The following is a 15,878-nucleotide window of genomic DNA, read 5'->3' as shown; positions in this document are numbered from 1 at the left end:
AGGCTCAGTAGAAGCATGAAATGTACATTAGAAGTTGATGAAATGATTGTTTTAGCTTAGAAAATTAATATATTTCATTATAATTATTGAAAAATTGGTTTGTTGAAACTAAATTTCACAACAATGCTTTGAAAATGAGGCAAATCGAGGTTAAGGGTTATGTGCTTAAACTATGATTGTTGCCGACTTTCTGTTAGTACGTAATGAATCGGTGTTATAAAAAATTATAGCAAGATGTTCACTAAGCAGTCGATCGCTTTCAAATCTTCTTCTTGGCCTTGTTGAGAGCTTAGTGTGTAAAATAGCATGCTAAAAAAACTGATTGAAAAATAATGCCTCCAAGCCATAATTATAACGTGATATATAAGCTTCCAATCAGAAACAAATATATTTGATACATAGCAAATAAAATATAAAAACGATGCTATAAAAAGTGAGCTATTTAATATCTTCTTCTTCTTCTTCTTTCTTTACCTCATGACCTCTTAGGTCATGCCTTCCATTACTGGCTTACTAGACTTAATGATACCACGTAGTTGGATAGTCAGTCCTCACCACGGAGGAACGGTCCGGATGGGATATGAACCCCGGTCCTGCCGTGTGAAGACCGGCGCCGCTGTCGCATTTACCTTCGGGCCGCTCCATATCTATTTAAAATGAATGGATTTTTTCCTTTTAATGCGACAAACACATATATGGCTTGCTTGGAGAAGGACAATGCCGTAAAACTAATATTATAGCAGTTTATTCGCCGAGTGTTTATTTCAAATTGAGGATGAATTTTCTGCTTGCATCTTGAGCCATTTCGCTTCGTTTATCACGATGAATGTGTTGTTAGCATTCGTTGGCTGTATCGTAATACTTATCAAATCATCTCATCTTAAAAAAAATGCTTCAAGGATTTATATGTTATGGCCCTTTGAAGTGGAAAATGTAATACGTTGCTTACGGGACACTGAACTGCTCTTTTATCATGAAAGAGGCGTGTAAGGTCTCAAAGTCCCAAAGACTCTACAAATAAATCTAATAATTATAATATCTGTTTTTTATGGTTAGTAAAAAAAACTTGTGGCTGTGATTCAACCTCATTTTTATTCTTTTGTATGAACAGAGCTCCCTTTCATTTATAGCAATGACACGGAAGAATAAGAAACGTAACACATACGCAATTGTTCGTCATCGTATCATTTTCCCCCCTATTTTTTTTGTAGTTTGTGGCATTTTTCTAGTCACCTTGTACCGCTTTGTCCGGGACGAGAGTTATGTGCCTCGCACACTCCTTTATTTTCTCAGCAAAACCGATTCCAGGCTGCACGTAACCGTATCGAAAGCCACAGCCACTAAGCCGACAGGGTATGAAAATTTACAATTCTAGCGACAGTATTGGCTCCGGCGTTCGCCCGCAGGTTTAGTGTGCTGCGAAAGCTCCGGCAAAACCAGCTGTTGATACGAAGACGTTGATAGAAAATGATGGTGCTGATGTGAGGGTGGTGATGATACAAAAAAAAAAAAACGACCGAACCCCGAGTAGGTTTCCCGAAGGCAAAACAATAGAAATAAACATTAGGCCATAAATATGCGGCCATGATTAAGCAAAATGGAATGAAGGAAAGCCATCGGGAGCGAAGAAAAGATAAAACTAACAAACCGGCAGAAGCAGCAACAATGGAACAGCACGAGCCACGCACATGTTGCGCGTTGGCCGATTCACACCCGCAGCACCGTACAGGGTGAAGACGCCATTCTTCTGCCGGTATGGTTATGCCCCTTTACGGTGTACAATGGGAGAGAATGGGATGCTCTTTTTTGCGGCTGCTACTGTTGCCCAAGGTCTTAGGATAGGCAGCGTAATCGTGCAGCAAGAAAAGTACGGACACAGGCAGGCCACACGGTTTCGAGCATGCCCCATGCTCTACTCGAGGATGATTAATTGTACGGCTTTCAGTTGTATGAGGTAGCTTTCTTTTCCGCACAGTTGGGATAGGCCGTTGTGGACGAAGGATTTCTTTTTTTTTTGTTGTATCGTCCGTGCGAGTAGATCAGCTGGGAGTCGGCGACTCGGTAAGCGTTTGCAGTGAATGAAGAAAAATTGCTTCACGTACTCGTGCGCTGTTGGGAGGATCGGTTGGACAGCAGGATAAAAAACGACCCTAGTAAGCTTGTGACGCGAGTTGGAAAAGAACAGTTTAAGCCAGCTGGGTTGGTGATTAGAAGGAAGTTATGGGAAAAAAAAACGAAAGTTGCCACTAAACGACTAACGGCTTAGCGTGGGTATACAATTAGTAACAGAAAGTCGACCATTTGACCTCGAGAAACTTTATTTTTATAGAAAGAAAAACGTTTTGATCGTTCTTTTAGGCATAAACTTAATACTTATTTTACTGAAACAACATTTGAATCTAATCTAGTTGCGCCTGCTGTTAGGCAACGCGCATTACACCAAGGATGAATAATAGTAGCTGGTAGTGAATGAATTCATCAATTTCACCGATTGATCGTGAGAAAATTATCATAATGAAGAATTTTTAGTTTTCACAAAGACATTTAGCAAATCGTGCTTAAGTAGAATATAAATGACAAATCACACCTTTCTAGCAAATCCTGTGCTCTTAGTTAAACAAACGCCGGGTCTGACTGTTTCGGCTTTTTTATGTTTCTGACCGTATCATTTAAGAAATTAGTTGGTCTTTATATTTATGGTCGAGGAATTTATGATAATAAAAAAAGTATGAAAACTAAAATTTTTAGAAAATAATGTTAAATAACACAAAAATAACGAATGTCCTGAATATACAGTGCCGGTCAATACAATAAGGCCACCCAAAAAAAAAGAAATGAAAAATTAAGTAAAAATTTTATTAAAACGATCCAATAATTGGATCAATCAAGGAATCGATTTAGAGTATTATTCAATGCTTCCAAATTTTGGTAGGATTATCACCTGGTAAAAGCATTTAAAGTAGTTATTTGAAAATGGGTCTTATGCCATAAATATGGTCTTATTTTAATGTACATCACTGTGTATGCTCCCACTCATTGAAGACGGAATAAAAACGTATTAAAATGGATAAATCCATAAATTCGATAAAGACGCCCATGGATGATTGATGTTTACTAGTTGTTTAATTATCTAATATGCTCAATCATCATTTTCCCGTTCCCACTCGATATGCATTCTTTGCTTTTCTATGCACCCGTTGCACTCGAAACCCCATAAAAGCGTGTCACAATCCGTTACATCCAAAAAAAACCAGCTGACAAATCACTTGCACATCGTGTTTGTCCGGGCACAATAATGTTCCTGCTGGTGGTGGTTGTGTGGAAATTGTTCCGCAAATTTCCACCCTGCACTTTTGTTATTCCCAACAACAGTTTCCGAAAATTCATGTTCCATGTTGAACTTTGCGCAAGCACATGGTGGTAGCTACCGGAAGCTAGCTAGGCTAGGCCCCATTCGTGTACGTTCATGCATGCGAACATCCGATTTGTGGTCGGTTTGAAAAGTATGGACCGGAGGAAACCATAACAATCTCATCAGCATCCCCATCACCATCATCATCAACCAGGAAACCATCGGTTATGATCATCAACAAATGTTGTCATCCATTTTTATGCAAGCTGGGAAGCGATAGCGGTGGGCCAACAATAAGAGGAGCTTTTACCCTAGGAGGAGCAAAGGAGGAAACGTCGTTGTTTGCAGCAAGATTTTTTCTTCCGACATGGAACATCCGGTGTGAAGTTTTTGTGAAAATTATTTTTTCCCCTTTGCGCCTTCCCCTGTATTCTTTCCAGTCCCAAGCCGGCGTTCGGCCAAAGCGTTCCAAGAAGTCAGCGCTGGTGGTGAAGCAATTTGCATCCAAGAATGTGCTGCGAGGCATCGGGCAGAACGAACATTATGACGGGTTGAGCTGTGAAGTGATTTATTCTCTGGCCCATTTCACCGTTCAATGGTGGCACGCGGCAGTAAGAAAACCACAGCGAACTTCCGGTCGTTGCACATTTTTGTACAGTGTAGCAGTGCGAGGCGCATTAACCCCTCTTGATCGCTTACACATGCTAGTCTGCTTAACTCGATGCCTTTACCTTGATGTGCATTATACGTGCATATCGCGGTGCATTCGCGAAAGGTGATTTGTTACCCCTTAACCTGTGCCACTGTGTTTGATCTCACAAGAGGGAGCGCTGGTGATTTATTGGAGTGATTCCACTCGTGGATGTACAAAATGGTGGAGTTGCTGCGAAAACATCTCGTTTTTTTAGTTGCAGTAAATATTTAGTAATAAAACGATAGTAAAATGCAATTCTGCAACGCTGCATTCAATTCCAAGCAGCAAGCAAACATGCATAATGAATGCAGTAAATCGATGTTGCAAAAATGGCGTTGATGAACTCCAGCCTTCCAGTTTTCCGTTTCGCCCAAACCGGCAAAAGGCACACCATTCGCAAAGTGTCGACTGATTGCATCCTTGACCTCGTCGACCGTAGTAACTTCTGCATCATTACGCCAGAAGAAAGGGCGGTGTGTTTGGTTTGGAGTGTCTTCTTAAGGCAAACGCTCCGTCCGGAAACAGATTGCTGGTTGAGATTGGGAGGAAGTTCGGAATGATTTGTGGTCTGGTGCCATGAGTGGTGCTGTAGTTTTTGGGAGCGTTTGGAGCATCCTGAAGGAGTGCATTTAATTAAAAGGATTTGTAAGATTCCGAAAATGGTGATTCTCGAGGTTCCGGAAGGAATTCTATGCAGTAAAGAGCAATTCTTTTGAATAAAAATGTTTCAAGGGGATTGCCTATGTGTATTTGTCGTCAAACGGAATGAAGAAATCAGTGATGAATTTTATAGAATTTTATCAACAGCACCATTTGTACAAAGAGTTATGTAAAATTGTTCAAATAAGCTCACAAACGATCAGAAAAATGCAGTTTTCTCTCGTAAATTCGGAAAGGCTTTGTGGTATGGAATCGATTCCATGAACATTTGTCCATTGGTCCATCGGTTCGGAACCATATCAACTGAGCTGTTCTGAGAACAACGTGCCATGTAGATGTGCATGTGCTTCGATGTGCTCATCGAAGCCCTTCTTTTTCTCCGAATTCTATAAAAACTAATTTGTTTCATAATGCTAAATCCTTCGTGGAAAGGTTTCGTTCGAATTTTGTGTCATGGGTGTGAATTGGAAAGTATTACCATTTTTAAGAGTTAATCATTGATCAACCTTTTTTGTTGAAAAAGGTTTCGTGTAAATTGTACGGGTTTTTTAATGAAAGGACATAAAAACTCTTCGATTTAATCGCAAATAAATGAAAAGAATCGTCTTTATGGAGAGAAACGCATCGATTGCTACTAGCGCCACCTGTGAGAGAGTAGCCGAATCAGCAGTGTGCTATAAAACGCTTTAGCGGATGCTTCCTCTGAGAAGGGATACCGCTTTTCCTGTGCGCTGTTCGTTGCTCTTTTCTTGAATGAAAAATAAGTTATTTTTATTATTTATGAATAATAATAAGTTCGTATTAAAGTTTGAATCATATTTTATAATACAGAAATAAATCAATTGTCAATAAAATCAGCAATACGGCCAGGCCGTTCTTTATGAATAAAAAAAAAAAAAAATAAATCAATTGTCAAAAAATAACATTGATAATCCTTATACGTTTGATGAATAAAAGCAGCAACATGTACAGTTTGTCCTCATTTTAATGAAACACATGTCCTCATTGCGGGATACACACACAGGCGCAGGAGCCATAATCGAATCGAACCCTTTCACCACCCATTAGCATGATTGGAAGCTATCAGATGCGCTATTAATCAACATCAAAGGGAATGTCAATAATTTATCGACTTATTTTCGGAAATGCTGGAAACACACACACACACACACACACACACACACACACACACACACTCAGACCCTTTCGGTGCACAAATAATTAATTTTTACTTTTGTAATTATGGATGCATTCGTTTGAGCTGTTCATTCGCATTCTGATCGATGTATGTTGCTCACTTCCTGGGAACTAATGAAATCAAAGCCCTGACAGCTTGCTAATCTCTTATCCCTGTTTTTTGCTTCATTCTCATTGCAGCCTTCTTTTAGTTGCAACCCCACAAAATGCATCCATCGCGAAGTGGTCCACCCGACTGCTCCGAAACCGCGCCCGGGATCAAACGATTCCGGCAGCTTTAAGCCGATGTTCGGCGCGTTCGGTCCTTCCAGCAGCAGTGGCACCGTGGGCTCCGCGTGAAGTTCAGGTGCACCATACCCCCGGGCCCAATCATTAACGGTGGAGCGACGGCAGAGACGGCGAGGCGCAGGCCACCCGCCTCCGAGACGCGCAGATCAAAGGGCACCGCAACGGTCGGGGGCGCGGTGAAAATGGCGAAGCACCACCGCATACCGACGCTGGCGGAAAACATCAACCGGTCGCCCCGGCTCAGTTACCTGGCCTCCCACGCCCAGTCCGCGTCCTTCATGAGCGAGGGCGGCGAAATTACGGAGCTGATGGCGCTGGACGAGTCCGAGAATCTGCTGCACGATCGGACCGCCTCGGTGCAGGTGATCAGCGGCAGTGGAGGCGCTCTCTGCGGCAGTTACGGTAGCTACGCTAGTGGGCCGCTCGCCGGTCAGCTAACGCCGGGCGGCCGGATGCTGGTGGGGGGGAATGTCGGTGCGGTGAATGGTGGCACGGGCACGGTGAACGCCGGTGGCATCAGTCCCGGTGTTGGGAGCTTCGGCGATGGCAGTGACCGGTTGGAGGAGCTTGGGATCGCGTTCAACGAGCAGCTGATGTATGGGGCGGTCGGTGGAAAGTTGCTCACCAACTCGCCCGCGGTAACGATCGTCGAGATGGCGGGTGGCGGTGGGCATGCGGCGATGAGGCAGAAAAACTTCAAGCGCAAGTCAACGGCCACGGCTGCGATGGTGGCGTCCGGCGAACAGACGTCCTTGAATGCTATCGGTAAGTGAGACGTGTGCAAGTGGGGACCGGGCGAGAGTGGGTGCGCAGTTTTTCACCGGGTCGGAATTGGCGTTTGGGTTGAGATTTCCGCTCAATTCGATTCGTTCCGCTGCACAGGGCTAGAGAGCGTGCCTTAAAGTGGGGCAATTTTCCGGCTCCTTGCAAACGCTAAAAAGCGAAATAACGAGCTGTTAGCAGGGTAGCTTGGCACTCGACGGTGATTCCATTCGAGTTTTGCTCGGGTTGCCGGCTTGCTTGACTGCTAGGTAGGATTGGCAATCGAGTGCATTGAATGGAAATCGGCTAGCCGAAAATTGGAAAGTCTCGTGCTGTGGGATGCATTTGGGTTCGAAATGAAGTTGTGTTCGAATCGATGGAAACTTGCTTCTAGTCATGGTTGAGCGATGCCAAAGAGCGTGAGCTTAGAGCAGCTAATTGATTGTTGAAATGAAGTGTCAGGTTTGATGTGCGTTTCCGAAGAATGAGTTACCTCATACTGGTTGATTGAAATTTTGAGCTAAGAAATTTAGAAATTAAAAGCATTCGGAACAGCTGATTTGCTATAAAACTTATCGAAAGCTTGATCTACAAGTTCAAAACTATATAACGATAACGAAAAATGTAATTTGGTAAACAGTGAGCACAACAGCAATAAAGTCCATGTAAAAAAGCCCTGAAAAAAGCAGGAGATTGCTACGTAAACAATCCAACTACTAAAATAATTTTGTAAATATTATAAGAAAACATAAAAAATGTTAAAACATAACTCAGATGCATCCATACATATCATACAAACGGAGCAGAGAACGATGAAATCGACTAAAGAAGAAAAAACAAGTGTTGAACAGAGTATAAAACAAGAAAAAGATAACAAGAAAATGCTGAAGAATGAATGGAAAACACAGGACCATAAATCGTAACATTTATGAACGAAACTCAGATTCTCAAAAAAGTCAAAAAACAATATAAAAGAAATTAACAATAATCAATAACTTGAAAAAACATACAAAAGTCATGAAAGGTGAAGCTGAAAACAATAACACAGTAAGCCTCTGCACGTTGGAATTCACCAGGAAACAGAAATGAACATTGATGAATACAATATAATACTGTAGAAAAATAAATGTTCCTTCCCACACTTCACAGAAACAACAAGCGCAACAACGCATTTTATCGATTTAAATCAATCTTCCCCCGGTTCAACGGTACGGTCAAGTAAGCAACCGGAAACCGAACATCGGAACAGTTCCAACAGACCGTTCCGAAAAGTTTGGCCCCCGTTTTCGCTATCAGGCTGAAATTGAAAGTAAACAAAAATGGCCGACCGAGTGACACGGTCGACAACATTCAGTGGAAGGGCAATTTGGCCAGCAAATTTTCCACCACCAAAAAAGTGATAACGAGTGGATGATGGTTTTGAATATGAAACGCAAACAAATGCACTGTGGAAGAGAGAGAGGGCCCATTCCAATCAACAGTACGAGAAAGTAAAGATGATAAGAGGATAAAAATAATGCAAAATAAGGGAAACCCCTTAAATAATGCTCATCTCCCCCAAGCTCAGTGCATGCTGATCGAGCATGATTTATGTACGAGTAGTTAGTTGTTGCTTCACGCAACCGGTAAGTCATCTTACCCATGCACCTTAGCCCGTTGCTAAGTGCATTCTAAAATATTTAACTCAAAGCCAACATTGAATCTTAACTCTCAGTTCGGTCTCGCTCGCACACTCTCTCTCTCGCTTAATAAATAACTCACCGGTAACCAACCGAACCCGTTGCTATGGATGTCTAATCGCTTGCTTTTCCTTCTTGCACCAAATGCACGGGGAATACCTGTTGCTTCCGCAGGGCTGCAGCTATCGGTCGACCGGGGCGGACCGCAGGAGTGGGGCGAAGCGACCCGCAGCTATGTAAAGGCCCAGCGGCGACATGCCGGACGGGCAACTTTCCAGGGCCAGGTGTACAACTTCCTCGAGCGTCCGGCCGGCTACAAGTGCTTTGTGTACCATGTCTCTGTGTAAGTATGCCCGGTTGAATGTGAATTTGGGGTTGGGACAAAGCAAAAGAAATTCAATTAAACCACTACTACCACATGCTGGATTGGTGCTGTTCCCAATAAGTCCTGCATGCGTAAGTGTGTGTGTGTGTGTGAGCTATCAAAGGGAAAAAGGAACCATCGCACTGTCGTCGTTCCTTGCATTTCCCTAACCCAGTTCTGACTCGATATCGTTTTCAATTGCTGCGACACAGGGGAATGTAATTGTAATTGTACGAACGCGTTTCCCGACCCCGAGCCACCTTCTTCACCCCTCCACCCCCTTCAGTGTTCCAGTGTGCATTTTATCGATTGATTTAAATATTTACCGAAAACCCGCCCCACGCAGGGAAAATGGAAATCGAAACAGCGTTCGATGTTGCGCGTGTCTGCGTGCTGAGCGTACAGAGCTGCCCGGCAGAGTTCAATGAAGTTCGGCTGACCGAGGACTCCGGCAGCAATGGGTGAAATAAACTTCCAGCTCCAAAGTTGCATGTTAACTCCCCTGTGGCTGGGGAGGAGAGAGAGGGAGAGGGAGAGAGGAAAAAGGGAATGTTATATGTGTACCATTCGAGAAAGCGTTCAAGCGTTCCGGCGGCAGCATACGAGTGCAGTAATAATAATCCTGCAACATCGGTCCAATCGTTCGGGTGAACGGTCGACCGAGAATCACCAGTTGAATCTGCAAAGCAAAACAAACGAACGAATACGGTTCCGTTTGTCCCTGGCTTTCGTTTGTACTCGTGTGTGTATGTGGGCACACATTTTCCTTAATTACCACAGGCGGAGGGATTCGATTCACATCAATTTGCAATATATCCTGGCGACCGATGGGGGGGTTTTTGCCCCCGATTGAAGGCCAAGTGCACTAGATGCCAGGTGTGGGTAAGCATGATGTTTCCTGCAACTTTGATTGCACTTCGATCGCCCTCTTTCTCTCTCTCTCTCTCTCTCTCCCCCTCACACACTTTCTCAAGGTACATAATCTTTATTTTCCGGTAAAGCGTCTGAGTGTGTTTTCCATTAATTAAATAGAGCTGTTTGTGTTAAGCCAGCTCCGATGTCTGGTGTCTTTAAATCTAAAACGCAAAGCGTGATTTATGTTTCTGGATGCTTTACGAGCATGTTACGAGCTGGAAATCGTTTCCAGAATCTTACGAGACTTTTCTTTGCAGGGTTTTTCGAAGTAGAATTGGAAAAAGTTTGCTATATTATGTTTGAAAGCTTAACCCAAGCGTTTCCTTTAGAAACGTCGAGAAATGTTGCTCAGATCGAAACGACTTAAAAAAATTGAGTCTTTACAAGTGTTTTTTGTTTCTCAGTTCTGGAACTCTGGTTCAGTCCCTTTATATTTAATCTTAGAATTTTAAATCTCCAATAAAAACCTCATCATCATCATCAAGCAAGCCTACTCTTTTAAAGAGCACGTCGTCATGACATGGCCCGGTCAACAATAGATTTCTAGGAAACTCGATCCCTGGCTGCAGCTTCCCATCCATGTAGGCTCCCGATCTCCGACAGGTCTCCCTTCACCTGATCCAGCCAACGAATTCGCTGTGCTCCCCGACGCCTCGTGCCGTGCCTGTGGGTCGCTGACGTATACCTTCTTGGCGGGGCATGAGTCCGGCATCCTCATAACATGCCCCAGTAATCGTATCCTGCCGGTCTTCGCCACCGTCAGGATGTCCGGTTCGCCGTATAGCTCAGCAACACTCATCCTGCATCCTCCGCTCGGATGGTCCAAGACTCGTGGCCATATAGGACCTCCGGGCGAATCAGTGTGCGATAGATCTCACGTCTCGAAGTCTTCTGGATCTCAGCAGACGGTGAAGGCCGTAGTAGGCACGATTCTCCAGCACAATGCGTCTCCGGATTTCGCTGCTGGTATCGTTATCCGACGTAACAACAGTCCCAAGATAGCAGAACTCCTCTAACACCTCGACGGTGTCGCCATCGACTAACACGCTCCTTCCCACTCGGGCTCTATCACGATCAGAGCCTCCGGCAAGCAGGTATTTCGTCTTCGTCGCATTGGCCATCAGTCCAATTATAAAATATAAATAAAAACCTGTATGTATTTATTTTTTTATAACTTTATTTTTTATTCGGTAGGAACGACCTGGCCATATTGCTTGACTCACTATAGTATAGACTAAGAGTATGTATGCCAATAAGGCTGCTTAAAATTGAAGGACTGTTTATGTCAACTTGTAGATTATTGCTTGGAACATTCCTTTACTCCGCTTATACTTGGCTTACTCAGAGTTGCGGACCGCCCGTGTGCCCAAAACGTTCTCAAATCATCTGATATTTTTGGTGCAAACGACATTGTGAGCATAAGCTTCTTCTATTTGTAAATGTAACATTCCATTTTACAAAGATTCTACAAAAAGCTCAGCTTTCTATTTGAGAATGGACAGAACTTCACAATTCGATAAGAAGCCGATCGATTCAGTCCGACTCTTAGACGTTCTTTTCTACCCAATTTTTAAGAACGTGCCAATAAGCAGGCATCAGGGTCTGCCTCGAAAGGTGCGTAGTCTGCATAATATAAGAACCCCCGTCCTGCCGTGTGTAGATCGGCGCCGCTATCGCGTTGGTCATCGAATCGCCCCGGAATCACTTATAAAATGATCTAAAGTGGTCAAATCGAAATTGGTTGAGTCCTAGTTGTTTATAACGCTTTATTAAAAAACCTGGCCGTATGTCTTGCGTCTATAACTGTAGGCAGAAAATTCCTAATACGCCATCCTACTCTTTTTAATGCCGAAAACCCTGTTAAATAAAACTCCTTTAATTATAGCAACAACAAATTCAAATGCGAAACCCAAAATAAACCTTTTGATCACAATAAAACGCGCCGACACCATCATTGTCTGTCTGTCCTCGCGCATACAACCAGTTTGGCCTCATTCACCACCACCACCACCATCATCACCACAACCAGCAAGCCTTGATGACGCATTAGAAATGCATAAGTGAAAATTATAACCGACCGACCGATTGCAGGTCGGAAAGCAACAGCACAGGTGCGAGCGGAGTGAGTTCACCATATTTGTTCTATCATGTGTGTACGGTGTGTGTGTGTGTGTGTTTTGTTTCGGCACCTGATGATGGCTAAACACGAAAAAAAAAAGCCTGAAAAAGAAAATGAAACATGCATCACGGAAAAACAAAACACAAACGATACTCGTTGTCCTTCGGCGTGTGTGTGTGTGTGTGTGTGTGGCGGTAACGGAAATGTACCCTGTTCGGTTTCCGGCACTCCGATTCGCGGTAAGAGGTTGCGTGGGGAGTGAGTCTCAGCAAAGGGAAAGCGGTAATTGGGTCACATGGATATGAATAATTGTCACGCCAACGTTCCCTAAGAAATGGCAACGATTTTTTTTGTTTACTTTTTTGGGGACAGAGAACAAGTTTGAATGTTTCGGTGGCTTTATTTCTGTTTCTCGTTTTATGATGGCCAACCCAGCCGGTGGATTGGAGTGAGAGAGTGAGCGCCTGGGCCACGGAATGCTTTATGCTGGCCCGTGGGTTAGAAATGTCTGTTGTAATGTGGCACCATAAAACAGCAAACATCAACCACGTTTGTCGCGCAGGTGACGGTGTTTTTCGGGGGGCGCTGTTTTGTGGTCTTTTGTTTACGAATAAATTTCCCAATGGCCCCGAAGCAAGATAGAGAGAGAGAGAGAAAACGCCGTGAGGTCAGTGAGAAGAAGTTTTTCGACTAGATCCCATCTGGCACATTTAATCACTTTCTTTCTGGGTGCACTGTTTTTTCCTTTCGCCGAGATTATGGTGAAGTTTAAGCATACGGGCAGGCTGGGTTTTGATAAATAAATCCAAACCGATGAAAATGCGTAATTTAATTGCGAGACGTGATGAAAAATGGATTCCCTTCGATGTGCGCTTTTACTGACAGCATGTCGATTTCGTAAAAAAATATTGTTATCCCCTGGTATTAACCAGCCCTTCGCAGACAGTTCCATCCGCTCCCGGCTATTCGTAATGCCGTGTGTTTCACTTCCGATCTGTGCCCTGTATCCAGCACGTCACAGCACGAGCAAGACGGGGGAAATTATTCGTTTGATCAATAATTCCTTCTTTCGTCACATGCAAATTATTTCTGCTGAAATATGCTAAATGGGGTTTTTGGGATTGTGTGAGCTTGCCTTGCGATATGGGGGCAAAACTGCATCCCGGGCAGGTACCCGGGGCCTACGGCGCAGATACGTATGGAAAGCAATTTAAATTATTCAACCCGTTCCGGATCCGTAAAGTCTCGACGTGCGTACGGTTCGACAAAGGCTTACACAGCGGCCATTACGCTTAACCTTTACCTCGCCTGTTGGTCTGTGTGTGCGTTGGCGTTGGCCGTACCGGATGCAATATTGGATTAATTAAATTAATCGCTGTTTAATGAACGCCATTTGAGAAATGGTAAATATTTTAGCACGCGTGCAACCTCGAGGGAACGAGGCCATTTCTTCTGTGGGCAGGATTTAGTACGCTCGCTGCATCCACACACAATAGAGTCCACACGGTAAGCGTCTGGAAAGCGAAAACGTTGTGGAATTAATTTCAGCATAAAATCGAATGACACCTCAACCGGTCGTGCATGCACCGGCCGTCTGATGTAAAATTGTACTGGAATTCCGTGAAGGATGCACTACGGTAATGGTCCGGGATACGGGCTGGATTTAGTATTCGGAACGGACCAAAGCTGATGGATCGAACGCAATGAATCTCAATTAATGGTGCCCGGTTAGGTGCCAGAGTTACGGCGCACGGGAGCAACTGTGTGGCGAGCAGTTGAGTTGCAATTGACCGTTTCAGTTTTCAGCCAATTGAACAAACGATGCCCCGGATGCATTGGAGGGGGCAATTCGATTGGTGGAAAAAAATAAATGGACAACTTTACAATAAAATTGCTTTCATCCGCATGTTACGCTGCATAGAAAAAAGCCATTCACAAGATTTTTACCTAACATTTAAAGTCATTCCGTATCTTTTGTACAGGGAGTTTAAGGTAGCTTTGGGAGTGGATTCATAGAGAATCTTAAGTTAAAAAATTATGGCAATAGTTGTGAGAGTCTGGTTCGGTTGAGCTGACGACACTTCGAAAGCTACGTCGATTATCTACTGACCGAAGGGTTCTTACAGCTGCTTAAGCCCTCACCAAGTGGCTTCTTAAAATTTGGAGTTACCTTGAAGCCTTTCCTTCTACGCGGATGCATCCTTGCTTGAGATTGGTGCCAAGAGGACGTCAATAACTCCATATCCCTCGTCAGTTTCACCACTCGTATAAGGGTAGAGACGTTCGTTAGAGGCATCTCAATGTTGAGACTCTTTGATGAGGTTCATATCTTCAAGAAATTCGGACTTTATCATCATAGTGTAGAACTCGCCATCCCCAACAAGGCGTAGCGCCCAAAAGCACACCTGAGGTATGATCTTATGAGCCTAAAAACGAGATCGTGGGGCGACAGTTTACGTCCTGAAGCCAGAACTAGAACCATGACACCACGCATAGCATTTATTGTCCTCTAAAATAAGTTGCCATGTGCAGCATTATTTCAGCGGGTACATAACAGGAGTCCCAAGGCTTTAGTACCCTATGATATCACTGTTTTTGAGGAGATATACTCTATATCACATCGCAGTATCTGCGATGCCCAAGTACTAAAGTGCTGGCTATAAACCGAACCTTGTAGAAATCCCTCTCTAAGCCTACTTCAACAGTGGACTTGCCAGGCCAGAACATGGGACATATTCCGACACACGATTCCATGAAAGAAGACCTCGATTTCGCGATAAAGGTGTGCAGCAATCCGGACTCAGAGCTCTGTCAATCGCTTGCTTTAAAATTGGTTATTAACTGTGCTATAATTTTATATCACTCTTAAATCACTCACTGTTTTCATGCTGGAAGCATCTTCCCGTAACATAGTAAGCAAAAAACACTTGACGAGAGTTATCAAGATAAGATAATCTACCGTCAACCCGCTAATTGTACCGACTATCGACACCGGACATCGGAATGCAATACAATTTCGAAACGGTTGTTAGGTGATTTCAGAAATCCCACCCTCGCAGATAGGAACCCATCATAAATGCACTAGTTTTGCATATCGCCCAATCACTGGTCAAAGTTGTTGAAACAATCTTTCATTTCCGGGCTGCATGCATAATTCCTACCGAGCCACCCGGTCCACCTGGTCGCCCACCCCAAAAAGCTAATCACGTTGACAATGCGAACGTGAAATCAATCCACCATTCACCGGGCCATCTCACTCTCATTCGCTCGCTTGCTCTCTCGCTCTCTCACCCACTCGCCATACATTGTGCTGGTAATGGTTTTTGCTGATATGATTCCTTCCGGTTCGTTTCCGGCTGACCGATCGGCGGTTGCGGTCGGTTGCTGGTGTACGGGCGGTTCGGGACTCATCTGGGACTGTGGCAGAGAATGGCCGACCAGCTTCTATTCTAGCCTTCCGACTCGACCGGGTTGTGTGTGTGGTTTTATCGGTATTTCGAGCATCACACCGAGAACCCGTGGCGGGGAAGGCCGAATCGTGCCAGCGATCATCATTTTATTATGATGAGCGTTTCGCTTGCTCTCTCTCTCTCTCTCTCACTCGCAGCGTGGCTCGATGGAGGCGCCCAGTTGTTTTGGGGTTGCAGTGGTTCAATGCTTGTTTTATGATGATTTCAAATTTCCCATAGCTGGAACTGGCGGTGGAACTGATACATCCGATACGTAGGATGTTTTGGGGTTTTTGGGATGACGATACGAGCCCGTCGGTAGGTCGTCTGTGCCTGCTGCTGGTGCAGCAGTTGGTTTTGTCATCGTACGGCCTTTCTGTTCGTTTTGCGGCAAGCCGG

The 15,878-nt window shown here is 44.1% G+C and overlaps 1 protein-coding gene across 1 annotated transcript in view; it reads left to right on the top strand.

The window, feature by feature from the left end:
• LOC118503519 (potassium voltage-gated channel subfamily KQT member 1-like) overlaps positions 1–15,878 on the top strand; it is a 127,350-nt gene that overhangs the window by 37,268 nt on the left and 74,204 nt on the right. The window contains exons 3-4 of the mRNA XM_036036879.1: positions 6,084–6,956; positions 8,807–8,975. Of these exons, the coding sequence (XP_035892772.1) occupies positions 6,374–6,956; positions 8,807–8,975 (752 nt within the window). The 5' untranslated portion in view covers positions 6,084–6,373. The remainder of the gene's footprint in view (positions 1–6,083; positions 6,957–8,806; positions 8,976–15,878) is intronic.

Source organism: Anopheles stephensi, chromosome 2, assembly GCF_013141755.1.
Source record: "Anopheles stephensi strain Indian chromosome 2, UCI_ANSTEP_V1.0, whole genome shotgun sequence".
NCBI lineage: Eukaryota > Metazoa > Arthropoda > Insecta > Diptera > Culicidae > Anopheles > Anopheles stephensi.
The sequence above is the reverse complement of the archived record's forward strand: the minus strand, read 5'-3'. Positions and strand labels throughout refer to the sequence as shown.